Source organism: Tenrec ecaudatus, chromosome 3, assembly GCF_050624435.1.
Source record: "Tenrec ecaudatus isolate mTenEca1 chromosome 3, mTenEca1.hap1, whole genome shotgun sequence".
Taxonomy (NCBI): Eukaryota; Metazoa; Chordata; class Mammalia; order Afrosoricida; family Tenrecidae; genus Tenrec; species Tenrec ecaudatus.
This window is the reverse complement of record NC_134532.1, coordinates 90,333,698-90,353,988: the sequence shown is the minus strand read 5'-3', so window position 1 is coordinate 90,353,988 and position 20,291 is coordinate 90,333,698. Positions and strand designations below refer to the sequence as shown.

The following is a 20,291-nucleotide window of genomic DNA, read 5'->3' as shown; positions in this document are numbered from 1 at the left end:
TTCTTAGTAAGTTTTCCCAATAAGCTGTACAAAATTGTGCAGTCAGAGTCAGATGAAATATGCAGAGTATGGCTGGCAGTTTTCAGGTAGATTTCCCCCTCTTTCTACCCCTATCCCAATCTCTTTGGCATTGTATGCCTGTTTCTTTGTAAATAAGCAAGGAAATAAAAAATACATTTATTTTACATTGTTATCAAGTTACTTGTTAGTGTGTATATTGATATGATCCTACTTAATTATTTCTATATATGTTGAGAAGTTTGCAAAGTAGGTGTTAATTTGGGTAACACATTTAGGCATAATTTAGAGGAATTAGAAATTAGTTCTCTAAAAGCAAACTATGTGAAACCCCTTAGGAACAGTAATGGAAGTAGCATACCATGAGGGTGGGGAAGGTGGGGAGAGAGGGGGAACTGATCTCAATGATGGACGTATTAACACACACACCCCTCCTCCGGGGATGAACAACAGAAATGGGGTGAAGGAAGACAGCTGACGGTGTAAGTTATGAAAATAGTAATAATTTATAATGTGTCAGGGTTTACGAGAGGAGGGGAGGAGAGGGAGGGAAAAAATAGCTGATACCAAGGGCCTAAGTAGAAAGAAAATGTTTTGAAAACGATGATGCCAACATATGTACAAATGTGCTTGATACAACTGATGTATGGATTGTTGTAAGAGCCCCCAATAAAGTGATTTATTTAAATAAAAAAAGTAAAGTCTATTCAAATCAAAAAGAAGGAACTTTGAGGCAGTTAATATTTGTACCACCCAGATGGTTTCCATTTAGCTAGCTCGGGATAAATCCTTCATGGAATTATATAAGCAGTGGATTACCTCGCTGAGCTAGAAGAAATCCAGGTGTGTGGAATTCTGTAGACATCTAGAACATGAACAGTGACTTGTTCTATAATGCTTTTAATAATTTTCTTTCTTTCTTTAGGAGCTGGATAACTTCTGTAACCCAATCATTTACAAACCCAAACCAAAAGTAGAGGTTGCTGAAGACAAAGCAAAAGCTAATAGTGAACACAATGGACCAATGGATGGACAGAGTGGGCCTGAAACTAAAGCAGACACAACAAAAGACAGCTCCCAGCACACTAAAGCTTCCGGAGAGATGGAAGTGGACTAAGTCTGAATTTTCCTTCATGTAAAGCAAACCGTGCAAGCACCCACAGGGTCCATTCGCTTACATCTGATACACACAACAGATGTGCAGTTGTTCTTAACCACTTTTTGTCATTTGTTTTTTGCAGTAGTTTTGAAAAGTGTTTTATTTTGAATGCACCTCTAGTTGGCAACGATCTACCTTATTTAAAGCTTCTACTTGGATAACCCTCAGCTCCTTCTACAGGAAAGACTACTGCATTGCACTAGTGTTGCAGAGCATAGATTTTACTTGCATTATTATTGGGGGGGGGTGTGTGTGAACTGTGTGTGCTTTGAAGCCACTGAGACACTGACCTTTTCTAGTTACTGTATTGTTATCATTTAAATATTAAATAAGAGGTTCGCCGACAAGTTAGTCCATCTCATTGATGTATCATGAGAACTCCAGGGCTGTGTTGTCATCGTACAAATGAATTAAAACACCCGTTGAAAGGGAAAACACAGTTTGATGTAAGGTGACACCAGCAGGTTGCTTCTTTTCTTAGTAACATGGTTCGATAGTCTTTGAGTTGGTTGGTTGGTTGTTCGGTTGTTTTCCCACCTAAATCTTCTTTTTTGATCTACTTGTCCAGAATACCAGCTGCTGCTAAATTAATGCTAACCTAAACATATAGAAGCATTTTTTATAATAATTACCTTCATGTTAAGGGGACAATGCTGTTGACCTACTCAGTCTGTGATGTTGATAGCCTTGTTGTAACTTCATGGTTGTTTTGGTTTTCATAGTTGATTTTGTTAATTAGTAACACACTTAGGGGAGAAATGGCACAGTGTATTGCATTTATCACTGATTTATTTAATGTTAAGATATAAACAATATAAATAAGTGATCATACTTGAAAAAGGAACACTTATACAATAAATCTTAAGAAATAATGCTTGTAATAAACTTAACTATGTTATATATCAACAGGCAAAAGAGAATGTTACTTAGTGTCATATGATATGATGTGATTAAATTATAGTTCCTTCTGTTACATTAACTGTTGAGAACTTGGCTCCAGTTTTGGCGGTGCTTATCTAAATTACAGGGGGAGAGGGACTGTATAATTAAGGACTGAATCCGTGCTTCACCAGACTTGTTCACATGGTTCAGCTCTGTTCTGAGACTTGAAACTACTTAAATATTGAAACAGACTTGATATACAGTGTTTCAATCTACAAGAGAGAAACCTAGACAGGTATATAGGCACTTACTTGTATGCTCAATGTCAGTCATCTAGATTGACCTTGGTTAAAAATTGTCAGGTTTATGTTTTCCAAAGCTAAATCCTTATATTAAGAGAAATTAATGCTGACTTTTCTTAAGTAGTAAACATTGAGAGTATTATATCTTTAGGGATAGTCATTATTTCTAACAACTAGTTCTCTAAGAGAGATTTTGTTTCTACAATGTAGTATGCACTGAAAAGAGAGTCTGGAATAATGTTTTTGCAGGGATTGGTAGTCAGCCTTGGGGGGAGAAGTGTCCCTTTTATGCATTAAAAGAACAACATTTTTTACTGTCCTCCAGTCTCTAAACTGTTCTATTAGTACTCTTACAATGAAATAATTATGTCCTGGTGAGATTTTTTTTTTCTTTTAAAGCATATGCCAGGTACCTTTCTTTCATTTGTATGTTGAGTGTATAGATTTCATTATGAGACATTGTGAAATAGCATATATTAACATACAATGAACATGGAGGGAATTTATAGCTTTATCTTAAATTAGCAAGAAAATCTGTGTTGACTTTAAGAAACCATCCTCAAAAGCTGCTTGGGGATAAATTAGGCAATAGCCCTTTCCTAAATCTGAAGCAACTAATATAACCTGGCCTCTTCCTTTCCTGCTCTCTCAAGTCATGTTGTGTAGTGTTTAACTTTTTTCAGCTGTATACTATTCCAGTTCTTGCAAATTGAAAACACTTTGTTTCATAAGTTAACTACATCCAAAACCAATGTGGGTACATTTGGATCCGTGTATTAAATAAAGCAGCATCTCCCACAGTAGGCAATAGCGAGGGCTGCAAAAGCAGATGTTGCCTACAGGGTATGCTGGACTGTGGGCTACAGTGCAGAAGCAGTGGGTCACCAGGGGCGCTGAGTCGTCGATCTTCTTCCTGAAAAGGGTGATAGGCCAATTAAATGTGGGAACCTATATCATCAAGGCGATTTTCAAAAGGTCCTGAACCTCATATAGGAATGTATTAAATATGTTAACAAAAGAATATGTTATGGTTTGTTTAATTTTAATCTGCAGTGGAATTCACATTGCTAGACTTTTTTTCTCAAAAACAAAATGGGGGGACAGAGGAAAAAATAGCTCTTATTTTAGAAGTTATTTTAAAAGATGCATAGCAAAACAGACTTTTCTCTAATACACAAATGAGAAACATTGGTCGGTATGTACAGACACATATACTTTGACTCTGGAGAAGTATAAAGTATTTTAGTTTCAAAAAACAACTCAATATCCAGTTGTTAGTTGTGATATTAAAAACAAAGTTTGTTAAATAGTGCAACAAAAGAAAATACTAGGTGCTTTAATTCTTTAGCACTATGCAGGAACAACACATAGAATTTGGCTTTTGAAATAACAATTTCAGCTTTAAAGATGTAATAAGACTTATAAAAAACTAAAAAAATGAATTTTTTTATGAATTTTTATTTTTATTTCCTAGACAGAAATAATAGTGGTTCTAAGAAGATTATATTTGAAGTGAATTTTCAGAGTCCACTTATCAATGTAACAAAATTGGCGTACTTTTAATTTTTTTAATATCCATATTTAAAAGGAAGTTGACATGAATGTTGGTCACAGGAGCTGAATTTGTTTAGCCCTATCGGGATATAAGCATCCTTCTGTTTTCATAAATTTGAATTAAAATGACAAGCCTTTGAACATTTCCATTAGGATTTTCTGTTTTGTTCTTTAATAGTTGGGCCTTGGCATCCCCAGATGATACCGATTATTAACACTCTCTTGGCCTGCCAACCCAAAATAGGAGGTTCAAATCCACTCTGAATCCCTTAAAAGAAAAGAAGGTCTGGAGCTCTGGCCGGGAAACCCTGCGGAGCACAATTCTCTGACCTACATGGAGTCACCATGAGATGGCCTGTTCTCAGGGCAACTGAGTCTATCTGGTAGTTCACTACAGCTAAAGTCTGTATTAATTTACATATATAGTCTTAAACGACTAGAAAAACATTTTACCTTTTAGAATTCTACAACAAACTTCATTTTATGGTAAATGTTATTTTGTGGTTTGTTAAACTTTGGAAGTTTTAAATGACATTTGGTTTGTGATACCATATTGATTTTTTAAAACTTTAGAGATGCTTGATTGTACTGATATATCGATATTAAATTTAAAGTCTGGCATATTGATTAAAGTTAGTAGCAATGACTTTTCAGGTGACAGGTAGGATTAATTACAATATTTAAAATGTTAATACTTCTTTTACTACAATATGTTCTATAACTATCCATTTAGTAGACTAAATAATCTTTTTTAAAGTTGTCACTTTCAGAAGATAAAAATGTTTTATCAAAATATATACACTGTCAAGTGTAAAATTATCCTTTGGTCTGATTTAAAAGCTATGATAAGATTCATATAATCATTTCTTCTGATAAAATAAAAGATTCAAAATTATAATGCAGACCAAAGAAAAGGGACTCTTAAAATAAAATCGAGGCGTTTTACTATGATATCTTTAATATAAACTGCACTAAAAATATTCCTGCACTCATATATATTCAGGGGTATTTACTTCAAACCATAAAAGAACATCTTGACTATGAAGAATTTTAAACGGAAACCACTTAGAAGAAAAGAACACTACATCTATGGGAAGAGGGTGTGCCTGAGTTGACAGTGGCTCTTCCATCTTGCAGATCCCTAGGGATCCTACTAGCAGATTGGTTGAGTAAGTATTGGAAGGAAGAGCCCGTTTGTTAGGAAGCACTCAGGGTCAAAGATCGATGATTTAATTCTATCAAACAACAATAATGTTTGAATCATAGCATTTGAATCCTTTCGTCAGGAAGATCAAGGTATGAGTTTTGCTTTGGAATCTCATTCATGAAATGTAATCATTTAGAAATATAATCATTTCTGAAACTTATTCCGTCTCTAAAGGAGTCAGTAGAGTTGAACGCATCCTAGAGTAATTGCCTCACAGCACGATCTATGAAGAGTCGTAGCCTTTGTTGTTGTCCTGCTTTATCCTCTTTTATAGTTTTAGAGTCGTAAAGAGCTATTTGTGTTTTTCTCAAGCACATTTTGCTTTTTAAATTTTACATTATCACTTACCCTTGTTATTTCATAATGTTCTGAAATATAAAAATATTCTATCATCCTGATAGCTAACTTTATTACCTTCATCTCCTACTTCTTTTTTTCACCAAGTCTTACCCAGAATCTTACAACTTAAGAGTTTTGGGAGGAGACTAAATTCATACTTGGTAAGCTGTGGTATAATTTTCTTTATGTAATTTCTGCAAATTTGATACATTTTTCACATTTCTGGCCTTAAAGTAGTTTTGAACTGAAAGATCCATTTTTGAGTACTGCATATTTATAATCAGCTTCCGACTTTTTAAATCCAGATCCAATGTAACAAAATATCAAAGATCAGAGTTCATTCAAACTAGGTTAGATACCTTTAATTCTTTGCTGCTTTCTGATTAATTAAGTTCATATATTTTACATCTTTGTTTTCCTAGTCTCAGAATTTCTTAGTGCCCCCACCCACCCCCCATCTGAAGAGTTGAGTTAAATTGCTCTTGAAATCATTTTCACCCACTCAGGCTATAGATGTTATAATGTAATTAGAAGTGTGCATCTAGGTAAAGCAAGCTTCAAAATGTATCTCCACCCTCCCTCTTAAATAAACTTACAGTTTAGAGACATTAAAAGTGGGTTACATTATTTGGTAGGATGCGGCCACTGTTTAATAACACAATATATAGAAGTGATTTTTAAATGAATTTACCAAATTGTGTAGAATTAATAATGCCTCCCAAGTTAATTTTTCCTTCAGCCATGATTATTAAAATAGTTTATGTACATAATGACTCTGACTCCAGTCATTAGTGTAAAATACTGACAGCATAGTTCCTACTAGTTAATAATCCCTCTTTTTTTAAGGAAAATTTTCATACATTTGACTCTGTTTCCTGATTTGCTTTCAGTAGAGCTGTGACCTATGTTATGTAGAAATTACAATCACTGACTGTAAAACAAGCGCTCTTGCACGTCATAGACCTTTAACAAGTGACGTGACACGTAGGCAGCATTCTAGGGATATACAAGATCTAATTTTGATTCACAAACAGCCATGAAAATGTTTCCATGTGGTATCAAAGCATATAAGGCATATCTTCTGTGTAAATTGGATTTTCACATTAGTGAACAAATAAGCATAAAAATAAATGCTTTCATTTTTATTTTTTTCTTGTTGGTCATCTTTATTCATTGTCCAGTTTGTTATGCATATGAAGCCCTCAAAATGACATCTTTGACTTTTAACTTTTTTTATTAAAAGACCACTTTATTGAGGATCTTACAACTCTTACTACAATGCATACACATATCTGGAATAGTTGTACATTTACTTTCCATTAAGCCCTTGGGATCAGCTCCCCTTTTTCCCCCTCCCTTCCCCATCCCCCGAATGTGCTTATTTTTACATGCAGTTCACATCAAGAACCCAGGCAGTCATACTAACTACATACTTATTCTTTAACCATGAGTTTTGCACACCAAAGTCTGTCGCACTGATCTCCAGTGACAGGAGGATTTTGAGCAGGTCATCAGTGTCATATAGAAGTTTATTTGGTAATGAGAGTTTTTAAGTAAGGTATGACCAAAATGTTAAACCTGCGCAGCCTGTTGGTTGTGAGTCTATGAAATAGTAGTTTGCTAAGGTTAGCAGCCTCAGAGTGAAGTCAGGGGCCATCGGGTAGCTTCCAGCTCATTCCATCCCTGCGTGCGCAGAAGGAGCCACTGCCCAGCCCGTGACATTCTCCCAGTGGTCCTCAGGTGTGAACCCGTGGTGGTAGCCACAGTGAGTGTCTAGTCATATTCTCAAAGGCCTCCTGCTTTTCCCCTGCCCCGCTGCTTTAGCAAGGGTGATGTACTTCTCCAGGTGTCCAAAGTGCACGAGAGCAAGTCTTGCCATCTTTGCCTCTAAGGATCATTTTGGATGCTCTTCTAAGATAGATGTATTGTTTTGGTAGCCCATGGTTCTTTCAATATTATTCTCCAGCACTGATTATTCTGGTTTGTTTTTTTTTAGTCTAGTGTCCAATTTTCACATGCATGTGAAGAAATTGAAAACGCGTGTCTGAGTCAGGTGCACCTTAGTCTTCAAAGTAACATTGTGCTTTTCAGGACTCTAAAGAGGTGCGAGAGTGCAGCAGATGTACACAACATGATGCATCGTGTGATCCTTGTCTGCTGCTCCTGTGGGCACATATTTTGAATCTAAGCAAGACAAAATCCTTGACAACTTTTCTCCATTTATCATGTTAGCTATTTGTCCAGTTGTGAGGATTCTGGTTTTCTTTGCATTGGGTTGTAATCCATTCTGAAGACTGTAATCCTTGATCTTCAGCACATGCTTCGACTCATTTTCAGTGGGCAAGGTTGTGTCATCTGCATAGCACAGGTGGTTAATAGGCTTTCCCCAATCCTGATACATCATTCTTCTTCATATCATCAGCTTCTCTGATGATGGCTTTGCTCAGCAGACAGACTGGAGGACAATGGTGAGAGGGGTGCACACTTGTTCTGATTTTAAGCATGCAGCATTCCCTTGTTCTGTTGCACAGTTGCCTCTTGATCCAGGTACGGACTTCACATGAGCACAACAGTCTTCTGGGGTTCCCGTTCGTAAGCTATCCATAGTTTATTATGGTCCCCACAGTCAAATGCCTGAGCAGGGTCAACGAAACCCAAGCCGCCACCTTTCTGGTATTCTCTACTTTCAACCAAAATCCATCTGACATCAGCAGTTCTATTTCTTGTTTTGTGTTCTCTTCTGAATCCGGCCTGAAACTGGCAGCTCCCTTCCATTACTGCTGCAGCTGTTGTTGGATGGTCTTCAGCAGACATGTTCTTCACGTGTTTCTCATGATAGCCTGTAATTGGAGCATTCTGTTGGGTCATCTTACTTTGAACTGTGTACATATACAGATCTCTGCCAGTTGTCAGAATTAACTGAGCCTGTATTGGAAAAGAAAGCGTAAAGAGAAAGGAATTTGGAAACTAGACATTGGAAACTCAGTAGGCATATAGGAGTGCCCCTTGCCTCAGGGAGTGTGATAACACCCCTCTGATGTTTACTATTTCTGCCCTTTAGCTTAGCGTGTGAGGGTAAGAAGATACCGTGGTTGAACGTTTATTTTTCTCTTTGCTAGCTTTACAACCGACATGAAACCCCTTTCAAGTTCATAATGCCTTTAGCACCGTACTGTCTGGAAGAAGCGCAGCTAGACTGATGCTTAGAGGCGAGGGTGGCAAGACTTCATCTCACATGCTGGGGACTTGTTTTCAAGAGAGCCCTGTCCCAGGAAGAGGACCTCGTGCTTGGTAAGGTGGAGGGGACATGCATAAGAGGAAGATCCTCGGATGAGACGGACTGACACAGTGGATGCGACAATGGGCTCGAACATAGGAACTGTGCGCGGACACAGGTGCAGCTTGGTGCTTCATTCCGTTGAACATGGGTGTCTGGGAATCAACTGACTCGATATCACCTGACAACATCAGCACCACCCACATTAAATAAGTTGATCAGGATTACAGCAATGATGCGTGATCTTAGTTGTTAAATGCCATTAAGTCCGTTGTGACCCTGTGCACAACGGAACGAAACATGCCCACCCTGCACCATCCTCACAACTGTGCCTGTTCTTAAGCCCATGGGGGCTGCCACAGTGTCACTCTTCTAAGGGTTGGAAATTGAAGGTCAGGGACCTTCAATCCAGAAGTGCCTTTTATATTCCCATGCATGTGTAGTTTTTTTTATGTATATTCTAAGAATATCAATTTTTAACTTTCCAATTACTAAATTAAAACGAAGAACTTTAAAGCCTATAAGGGACTGACCATCTGGAAATTCATTTCTATGTGCCTCCCTCAGAGTGTGAAAGAATATAAGGTTTTATATTTGTTTTAATTACTAATGTTTCAAATTTTTAAAAAAAAACCTTGTCCCTAATAATAAGTGGAAAGTGGTAAGATAAGAGGATTTCCTAGGATCTTACCCTCAGATTTTCCCATGCTTTTAAAGGGGACTAAATAGGCTTCGAGTAGCTTATCCAGCCTGGAAGAGCCTGAAGGGAATGAAAGTCCAGTCGATCCCACAGCAATGCCTGTTTTCCATGATTACAAGTGGTCTCCTCTTTGTGCCTCTCTGTGGTGATAAAGTACTATAATCCTGAAAGCGGTTTGTGTTGGTCTTAGAGCAAGGATACGGGTAATTTTGAGGGGGAAAAGCTGGGAAAGAAACAGTATGCAATATAATGAGTCCCATTGCAGGGGGAAAAAAACCAAAAATGTATAGCTTAAGAAATCATAAATGTTAGTATCTTAAATATGTAAATTCAAAGACCTACTACATAGAGTGACTACAAAGAGATATCTTTAGATCCTATTTGGGGGGGAAAGATATTTGAAAGTAACTAGGTGGAAAAAGAAAACTATAAAAGAAACTATCAATAATAACAAAAAAGTACAGTGATGTATTTTGTAATCTGTGTGGTTGCATATGTATTAGATTGTGCACACACATTCGAAGGACTCAGTTACAGACACTTCTGAGATCTAACACTTTGCTAGATTGATTTTTCTGAGCATGAAGATTTAGGAACTTAGGAACTAGATTGATTTAGGAACTAGATTGATTTTCTGAGCATGAAGATTTAGGAACTGTCTTAAGGGACACTTCCGTCAATTGTCATGAAAGGGTTCACAAAATGTATGTTCCATGTCCTAGTATGGTGAGTAGCATCTGAGGCGTTAGAAGCTTGTGAGCAGCCATCAAAAGTATAATAACTTGGTCTCTACTCCTCAGGAGCAAAACAAATCAAAATCTCAGAGAAAAATCTAGAGAACTCATAGCTGGCACAAGCCAAGGCCTCGTCTACCCTGACAATGAGAAACCCGGATGCCCAGCTACCTCTACCAGACCCTTCTAATCAGGACCCCAAGAGATGGGCCCTGAAATAGGGGACAGAATTTGAAAACTCAAAATCTTTATAAAATCCACTGTAGATTAAAAGACTCCCAGACACTCATGCTGAGATACTCCTTAATTAAAGTCTTCTTGAGATCGGTGTTTAAGGAAGTAGCTTTAGCACACGAAGGATATTGAGTATGAGTATGGTGCTCCACGAAAAACCACCTGTATGAGACAAAGAGGCCAGCAGCTGACTGCGAAGCACAGATGAAAAAGGTGGTTCCGGCATGTAATTTCTGCCTTTTTTCTATTCCTGTTTTTCGTGTGTGTGCTGTCTAGTCATCACTGGTTTCTGCTTGTTTGCTTCCTGTTGGTGCTTTGTATTCATTTCTGTGTGTGAAATCTAGGATAGGTAAATCTACAGACACACTAACTGGATGAATTATCTAAGGCATGGAAGGGAGGGTAGGAATAAATAGGAACCTAACTATTAGGCGAAGAAAATGTTCTGAAATTTGTGGTGGTGGTGATTGCACAACTCTTCATATTATTGAATGATTAAATTGTATTATAGTGACACTTGCCAATAACTAAGAAAAATACGATGTATTTTGGTCTGTGAGTGGTGATGGGAAAATTGACAAATGAGTAAATATGATGAATGTACGCTAATGTGAAGAAAATGTGAAGAATTGAAACGCCAAATGTTCTTTTATACAATTAAAATGTTTACCAAAATTAAAAAGAACATACAAAAAGTTAACACTAATAAAAGGCAAGTTTACACACAAATAAAATGATGAAGAGAAAAGCCGGCAGGGAAACTGAAACACTGGAACCAGAAAAGCCAGGAGGCAGCTAAAGAGAGTGTTGACACACTGAAAATGTAACTGATGTCATCAAACAATTAATGCACCTCATTTGCTGTTTAAACATTCTCAGAAAGTAAACTAGTATACTAAAAAATTGTAGCCAAAATTACACTGAGGTTGTGGACGGATTTCGGGCCTCAGCGCACACCCTCCCTCAATACAAGAACACTGTTCCAACAATTGGCATTCTGTGATGGTCACCCTACCCCACCCCCCACCCCCAGCACAATCATTGAAGACAAAATGCTTAGCAAATGTGAAGGAAATGGATGGTGGCCAACTAGTAAAAGTTAGTGTCTGGGGTCTTAAAGACTTGAAGTTAAGCAGTCATCCAGCAGAGAAGGAACAAGCCCACATGGAAAAAGCACACCAGCCTGTGCAAACATGAGGTGTCTTCTGGACCAGGTAACAGGCATCAAAAGATCCATAAAAAACAAAAATGTATTGTTGAGGATGATGGAAGTCGGAGCAGAGACCCAAAACCCATCTGTAGACAATGGAACACCCATCCACAGAGGGTTGACAGGGAAGGGGTGAGTCAACCAGGATGCAGTAAAACACTGATGGAACACACAATATTCCTCTGGTTCCTTGAGGCTTCCACACCCCCACTGTCATGACCCCAGTGCTGCTTCCCACTCTGAACTAGATGGGAGCATGTGCACAAGTATAGCTAAGAGAAAAGCTCACGACACATGGAATCCAGGAATGGGAATAGGGATACCAGAAGGTTGGGAAGGAAGGCAGAAGAGGGAAGGAAGGGGGAACCAATCGCAATGATTGACACATGACCACGCACACCCCTCTGGGGGGAAGAACTGCAGAAACCATGGGTGAAGGGAGACAGCAGTCGGAAAGAGATGAAAATAATTTATAATCAAGGGGCCATGGGAGTGGAGGGTGGAGGAAGGGGAAATGAAGAGATGATACCAAGGGCTCAATAGAAAGTAAATGTCAAGAAAAGAACAAGGGCAACATATGTACAGATATGCCTGATAACAATTGCTGTGTGGATTGTAATCAGAGTTGTAAGAGCCCCCAAGAAAAAGATGTAGCTCTGCCAAAAAGTTTCAAAACTGGTAAGGTAAAATTGTTTTAGGGTTAAAAATATAACGCTAAATGGGCTGGGCTCCTCAAGGCAAATTTGATCAACATCTATGAGAGGTGCCTTCGGAAATTTGGCAAGAGTTCCCGGGCTTGTCATGTGCTGAAAGCAGCGTGGTTTGCTCCAGAAATAGGGCCTCAACATGTGCTGTCCGGATGAAAGCTAGAGGTTTCAGCAAGCTGGCTTATGTGATCTGTTAATGGATTATTGAAGACATTTATGCAGCAAAAAAACCCCCAAAACAATGTAAACTCATTGTACATAAAAATTTCTATTACTGTTTGTGTTAGTCTGAGTAGACTAGAGAAACATCTAGGGAGATGCTCATTTGTGTATAAGAAAGAGCTTTATATGAAGAGTAACTGTATATTAAGAAAACATCCCAGCCCAGTCCAGATCAAGTCTCTCTAAGTTCAATAGTAGCCAATATGCCTGATACCAGTCTATAAATTCCTCCTCAGATTCAGGCAGCACATGCAATGATACTGAATGCAGGAAGATCACAGGCCAGTGGGTGGAAAGTCTTGTGGATCCAATGGTGGTAGAATCATCTCACCACTGGATTGGGTCTCCACGTGCCTCCTCCAGTTCCAGGGCTCTTGCTTCATCAGTGTAGCTCCATGTGACTTGTCAAGAGGAATGTCTCACAGAGAGACAAGCAGAGAGAGGGTGTATCTGGCCTTCAGTGAGTTATTTATCTCCATCATGCCTCCAAATGAGGTCATCAAACTGCAAGCTGATTAACAGGCTAGACTCCACCCCTTCACAAGTTGACAGAAGATTAGGTAACTGCCACACTGTTTTAATATGACTAATTAGTTATGAACATGTTTTTCTCCAATATACAATCACCTACCAGAAAGATATTTCCCCGTGTTTTATTGACTATGCAATTGCATTTGATTGTGTGGCTCATTACCCACTGTGGATATCTTTGAAAAGAATGGGAAATCTAGCACACTTCCCTGTGCTCATGTGGAGCCTGTACATGATCAAGAGGCAGTCAATCAAACAGAAGAAGGGACTAAGCAAAACAAAAACTTAGTTCCATCCAGTCGAATCTGATTCATAATAACATTACATGGTGGGGTAGAACTGCCCCTGTGCGTTTCCAAGACTGTAACTCCACAGGAATAGAAAGATGCATCTTTCTCCCATGGAATACTACCTGGCTTACAGTCAGGAAAATTGTGCATGAGAGTTGTGTCCTTTCACCATTGAATCAGTTATTGAATCTGTATACTTAGAGTAAATAATTCCAGCAGCTGTACTATGTGAAGAAGGATGCCGCACCAGGATTGGAGGAAGGCTTATTAACAATACGCAGATGATGCATCCTTGCTTGATGAATGGAGGAGGACTTGAAGAACGTGCTCATGAAGATGAAGGATTGCAGCCTACAATAGGGATTTCAACTCAATGTAAAGAAAACGATCCTCACAACTGGACCGTTGTCCATTAACGGATAGATAAATGGAGAAAATATTGACATTATAAGGATTTCTTCTTCTTGGGTCCACAGTCATTGCTCGTGGAAGTAGTAGTCAGATCAAATGATTATTTATTGCATTGTATGAATCTGCTGCACAAGACTTTAAAAAACAAAGATGTGACTTTGAGGACAAGGGTGCGCCATGGTATTTTCAAGCTCCTCTTAACGCATGTGAAAGTTAAATATTAAATAGGAAAACCTGGAGAAGAGTTCATGCATTTGGATTATGGTGATGGTGAGCAACATTGAAAGGACTGTGGACCACCAGAAGAACAAACAGGTCTATCGTGGAAGAAGTACAGCCAGAAAGCTCCTTAGAAGTGAGCATGGCAGGGAGGCAGGGTGGGGTGGGAAGGGGGAACCGATCACAAGGATCTACAGAAAAGTGGGTGAAGGAGACGTCAGAAAGTGTAAGATATGACAAAATAATAATTTATAAATGATCAAGGGTTCATGAGGGAGGGGGGAGCGGGAAGGGAGGGGAAATGAGGACCTGATACCAAGGGCTCAAGTAGAAAGCAAATGTTTTGAGAAACAAATGTACGTGACATAATAGATGGATATATGGATTGTGATAAGAGTTGTACGAACCCCCAATAAAATTATTTTAAAATAATAAAAAAAAGAAGTGAGCATGGCAAGAATTCATCTTAACTTTCGATGTGTTAGGGGAGACCAGTCCCTGGAACAGGACGTAATGCTTTGTAGAGTGACAGTGAAAAAGAAAAACCTCGACAAAAGGAGCAAACAGTTACTGCAAAAATGAGCTCAAACAACAATCATGAGGGCACAGGACCAGACTTTTGTTCTGTTGAACACAGGATCGCTATGTGCCAGGACCAACAATAACTTCATCTTCCTCAAAAGATAAAGTGCTTGTTGGGATTAAAAGTGATCTTTGAGGGAAAAGGAGCAATTGATCAGATGTTTAACAACTCTGAATAGGCTTCAAAATATATAACAGTTGAAAAAATACCTAAATAGAAAATTATTTGCTATGAACAAGTCATTGGTCTTGCAAAATTTTGTCATCTGATCTTCAGCTTTCGTTCCTATTATCAAGAGCCTATTTCCATTACAGCTTTTTCCTTGTTATGTCCAACAATTGCATTCTAATCACCGATAATTATCCACGCATCTTGATTGCATTTTGATCAGTCAATTTCAGACTGAAGATGTTGGTAGAATTCTTCACTCTCTTCATCATTACCTTTAGGGGCTGGTGCATGAACTTGAATAACAGTTGTATTGATTGGATTTCCTTGTATGCAGACAGACACTATCACAGATGACATGGTACTTCAAGATAGACCCTGAAATGTCCTACTTGACGAGAAATACAATACTCTTCCTCTTGTACGTATCACTCCTGGCATAGTAAAACATGATTTTCTGATTTAAAATGGCCAATATCGATATGCAGCTCACTAACACATAGACTATCAATCCTTATGCATTCCATTTCATTAAAAAATCATTTTATTGGTGGCTCATACAACGCTTATTACAATCCATCCATCGTGTCAAGCATGTTTGTACATTTGTTGCAATGATCATCTTCAAAACATTTGCTTTCCATTTGAGGCCTTGGTGTCAGCTCCTCAATTTTTTCCCTTCCCTCCTCCACCCTCCCTCCCTCATGAACCCTTGATCATTTATGAATTATTATTTTGTCATGTCTTACACTGTCTAATGCCTTCCTTCACCCACTTTTCTATTGTCCGTTCCCCTAGGAGGGGGTTATATGTAGAATAAAATTCAGGAGTCCTGAAACTTTTTAAATGGGGGGCCAGTTCACTGTCCCTGGGCTGGACAATAGTTAAAAAAAACTATGAACAAATTCCTATGCACACTGCACATATCTTATTTTGAATTTAAAAAATAAAATGGGCAAAAACACCCAGTAGGCTGGATAAATGTCCGCAGTGGGCCACATGTGGCTCACAGGCCAGAGTTTGAGGACAAGTGAAGATCATTGTGATCGAATTCCCCTCCCCCCTCCCCCCACCTTACTCTTACCCTCCTGGTATCGCTACTCTCATTATTGATCCTGAGGAGTTTATCTGTCCTGGATTCCCTGTGTTTCCAGCTCTTATCTGGACCAGTGTACATGCTCTGGTTCAGTCAAATTTTTAAAAGAATTTGGGTCACGATAGGGGTGGGGAGGAAGCATTAAAGAACTAGAGGAAAGTTGTATGTTTCAAGGGTACTATGCTGCACCCTGACTGATTTGTCTCCTCCCCGTAACCCTTCTGTAAGGAGATGTCCAGTTGTATAGAGATGAGCTTTGTGTCTCCACTCCACCCTCCCCCTCATTCACAATGTTATGATTTTTTTGTTCCGGGTCTTTGATGCCTGCCACCTGATACCATCGGCACCTCATGATCACAAAGGCTGGTGTGCTTCTTCCTGTGGACTTTGTTACTTCTGAGCTAGATAGCCGCTTGTTTATCTTCAAGCCTTTAAGACTTCAGATGCTATATCTTTTGATAGCCAGGCACCATTAGCTTTCTTCACCACATTTGCATATGCACCCATTTTGTCTTCAGTGATCCTGTAGGGAAGGTGAGCATGATGGCATGTCAGGATATTAGAACAAAGTGTTCTTGCATTGACAGAGTACTTGAGTAGAGACGCAATGTACCATAACACATTTTAGACCTTAAGTAACATCCATGCTTTTCAATCCAATGCAATGCACCTTGTGATCTCTTGACTGCTGTTTCCATGAACATTGATTGTGGATCCAAGCAAGACAAAATCCTGGACAACGTCAATTTTTCTCCATTTATCATGATTTTACCTATTGATCTAGTTGGGAGGATGTTAGTTTTCTTTTTTTCATTTATCATGATTTATTTGCTTATTTTGCATTAACAAATGTCCAGAAAATTTGAATGATGATGTTATAGGCAGTTCTGTGCTGATGGGGCCATTTTCAGGTGATTTTACCAAGTATTATGATTTTAATCATTTTATTAGGGGTTCATACACCTCTTATCACAATCCATACATCAATCCATTGTGTAAAGCACATTTGTACATTCATTGTCCTCATCATTCTCAAAACATTTGCTCTGGACCTAAGCCCCCGGCATCAGCTCCTCATTTTTCCCCTCCTTCCCTGCTCCCCCTCCTCATGAACCCTTGATAATTTATAAATTATTATTTTGTCACATCACCCTGTCCAATGTCTTCTTCACCCACTTTTCTGTTGTCCATCCCCCAGAGAGGAGGTCACATGTAGATCCTTGTAATCGGTTCCCCCTTTTCAACCCACCTTCCGTCCTCCCAGTATCGCTACTCACACCACTGGTCCTGAAGTGATCATCTGCCCTGGATTCCTTGTATTTCCAGTTCCTATCTGTACCAGTGTACATCTTCTGGTCTAGCCAGACTTGCAAGGTAGAATTCAGATCATGACAGTGGGGGGAGGAAGCATTTAGGAACTAGTGGAAAGTTGTGTGTCTCATCTTTGCTACATCGCATCCTGTCTGGCTCATCTCCTTCCAAAGATCCTTCTGTAAGGGATGTACAGTGGCCTACAAATTGGCTTTGGGTCTCCACTTCCCACTACCCCCCTCATTCAATATGATATAATTTTTTGTTCTGATGATGCCTGATACCTGATCCCTTCGACACCTTGTGACCACACAGGCTGGTGTGCTTCTTCCATGTGGGCTGTGTTGCTTCTGTGCTACATGGCCTCTTGTTTACCTTCAAGCTTTTAAGACCTCAGACGCTATATCTTTTGATAGCTGGGTACCATCAGATTTCTTCGCCACATTTGCTTATGCACCCATTTGTCTTCAGCGATTGTGTCTGGAAGGTGAGCATACATGGAATGCCAATTTAATAGAAGAATGTATTCTTGCATAGAGAGAGTACTTAAGTAGAGGCCCAATGTCCTTCGACTACCTTAATACTAAACCTATAAATACATGCACATAGATATATTTCCCCATCCTCATATATAAATACATTTGCATATGTGCATGCCTCTATTTAGACCTCTATAAATGCTCTTTGTCTCCCAGCTCTTTTCTCTATTTCCTTTGACTTTCCTCTTGTCTCACTATCATGCGCAGTCTTCATTTGGGTTTCAGTAATTCCTGTTGGTTACATTACTCTTGATCACGCCCTACCAGGCCTCCTACATCCTCCTCATCACTGATATGGATCACTTGTTCCCTTGTCCCTGGGTTTGTTAACACCACTACCTTTCCCCCACCTCTCCCTCTTCCATGTCCCCCCAGAACCGTCAGTCCCATTGTTTTCTCCTCCATAGTGTTCATCAACCTATCTTATTTAGACAGACATGCGGACATAATAACATGCTCAAAAACAAGACAGAGCAAAAACAAGCAACAATATACAACAAAACAACAACAACAAACAAATGACAAAACAAAACACAACAAGAAAGAAAAGCTTGTAGTTAGTTCAAGGAATGTTTGTTGGCCTTTAGGAGTGTTTCCCTGTCTTGTCTCTTGGGGCACGATATACTGGCCCCAAAGTCCACCTTTAGCATTCCCTGGGGACCTCGCCACTCTGTTTCCTTGCTGTTCTGCTGCACCCCCTTAATGTTTTGCCTCGGTGTGGCAGGATCAGATCGGGTGCAATTCCTATTCTGTGTCTCCGGTGTTGTCCCCTGTAGGGCTATGGGTCAGTGAGGGGCATAATGTCTCATAGTGGGGCCGGCCCTGTGGTCCACTCTGTGGACTGGCTGCTCTAATGGGGAACATAGTCCACAACACCTGGTGGGCCAAGATGTGCTCCACTCTCTCCTCTTCCCCATCATCTGCTCCGATTTGCTCCAATCAGATATGTCCCTCTCCCGGAGCTGCAGATTCAGTGCCATCCTTTGAAATAAATTCTTCTGGAGGGAGGTGCAGGTGTCCACGTAGTAGTTGAGGTTGGGGCCGGCCACTCAGACCTCTCTGCTGGTTCCCAACTCCAGGCCGGCATGCTGCATTCACATCTTAGAGAACTTAGTTGAAGTCTAGTCCCTCTTTCCCTGTGGAGATATAAACAATACCCTCCCCTTGGGTGGGTTAGTGCCCTGTGCTCCTGCTACCCATTTCTTTTTTATTTTATTTTTTCCTTTCCCCACCTCCTTTTTAGTTGACTACCATATGTATCCCTGGGTTTGGTCTGGTCCCTGCCTGGGCCTTACCCCCGGAATGTTTGTATACAGTAGCTTTTTCCCTATCCACTTTTGCATTTATTTTTTAAAAGCTTACCTCAGCAGACTCATGTTGTACTTGTCCTCTTGTGCTTGGCTAACTTCACTTGGCATGATATCCTCCAGTTCTTCCCATGCTGCGATGTGCTTTATAAGTTCATCAGTGATTTTTAGCGATGCGTAGTACTCCATTGTATGTATGTACCACAGTTTTTAATCTACTTGTCAGTTGATGGAAATGTAGGTTGTTTCCAACTCCTTGCAATTGTGAACTGTGCCGCAATCAACATGAGAGCACAGATGTCTGGCCTTGGTTTGTTTGTTGCCTCTTCTGGGAATATACCCAGTAGGGGGATTGCTGGGTCGTATGGTAACTCAATTTCCATCTGTTTTAGATATTTCCAGATCCATTTCTATAGTAGTCATACATACTTCCAATTCCACCAGCAGTGGATGAGCGTTCCTGTCTCCCCACAACCCCTCCAACACTTCTTGCTTTCTGATTTTTTGAATTGGGCTATCTTTGAGGGTGTTAGGTGATACCTCATTATTGTTTTAATTTGCATTACTCTTATGGCTAAAGATTGGGAACATTTTCTCATATGTTTATTGGCTATTCGGATTTCTGCCCCTGTGACACTTCTGTTCAGGTACTTTGCCCACGTCTCAAGTGCACAATTAGTTTTTTTCTTTTTGAAAACTAGCCGAGTATTGTAGATTTTAGTAATAAGGCCTTTGTCTGATGTGTCATTGCTAAAGATGTCTTCCCAGTCAGTGGATGCTCTTATTACTCTCTTGGTGAATTATTTTTATGTACACAAGTGTTTTATCTTCGGTATATCCCATTTGTCAATTTGTGCCTCCTCTGTGTGTGTGTCCTTCCCTATTTTTGATAGCCTATGTATGCCCTGTACCAACGTTCTTAAGTTGGTCCCAATTCCTTCATTGATGGCCCTAATAGTTTGGGGTTTAACTTCAAGGTCTTTGATCCACCTTGAGTTTATTCTTATACATGGAGTGAGATTAGGGTCTTGCTTCATTTTTCTGCAGGTAAATATCAATTTTTTTCCAGCACCACTTGTTAAACAGGGCATCTGCTTCCCATTTTTATATTTTTGGGGCCCTTATCAAAGACCAGTTGTCTGTATGCTGATGATTTTACTTCCGGGTTTTCAGTTCTTTTCCATGGGTCTGAGTGTCTGTCATTGTACCAATACCATGCGGTTTTGACAACTGTGGTTGTATAATATGTACTAAAGTCAGGTAAAGCAAGCCCTCCCACCATGTCCTTATT

At 39.5% G+C, this 20,291-nt stretch overlaps 1 protein-coding gene across 1 annotated transcript in view; it reads left to right on the top strand.

Annotated features, from left to right (window-relative positions):
* Positions 1-2,083, top strand: part of HSPA4L (heat shock protein family A (Hsp70) member 4 like) — a 46,578-nt gene extending 44,495 nt beyond the window's left edge. Inside the window, exon 19 of the mRNA XM_075543829.1 lies at positions 944-2,083. Within this exon, the coding sequence (XP_075399944.1) occupies positions 944-1,135 (192 nt within the window). The 3' untranslated portion in view covers positions 1,136-2,083. The remainder of the gene's footprint in view (positions 1-943) is intronic.
* Positions 2,084-20,291: the final 18,208 nt, after the last annotated feature.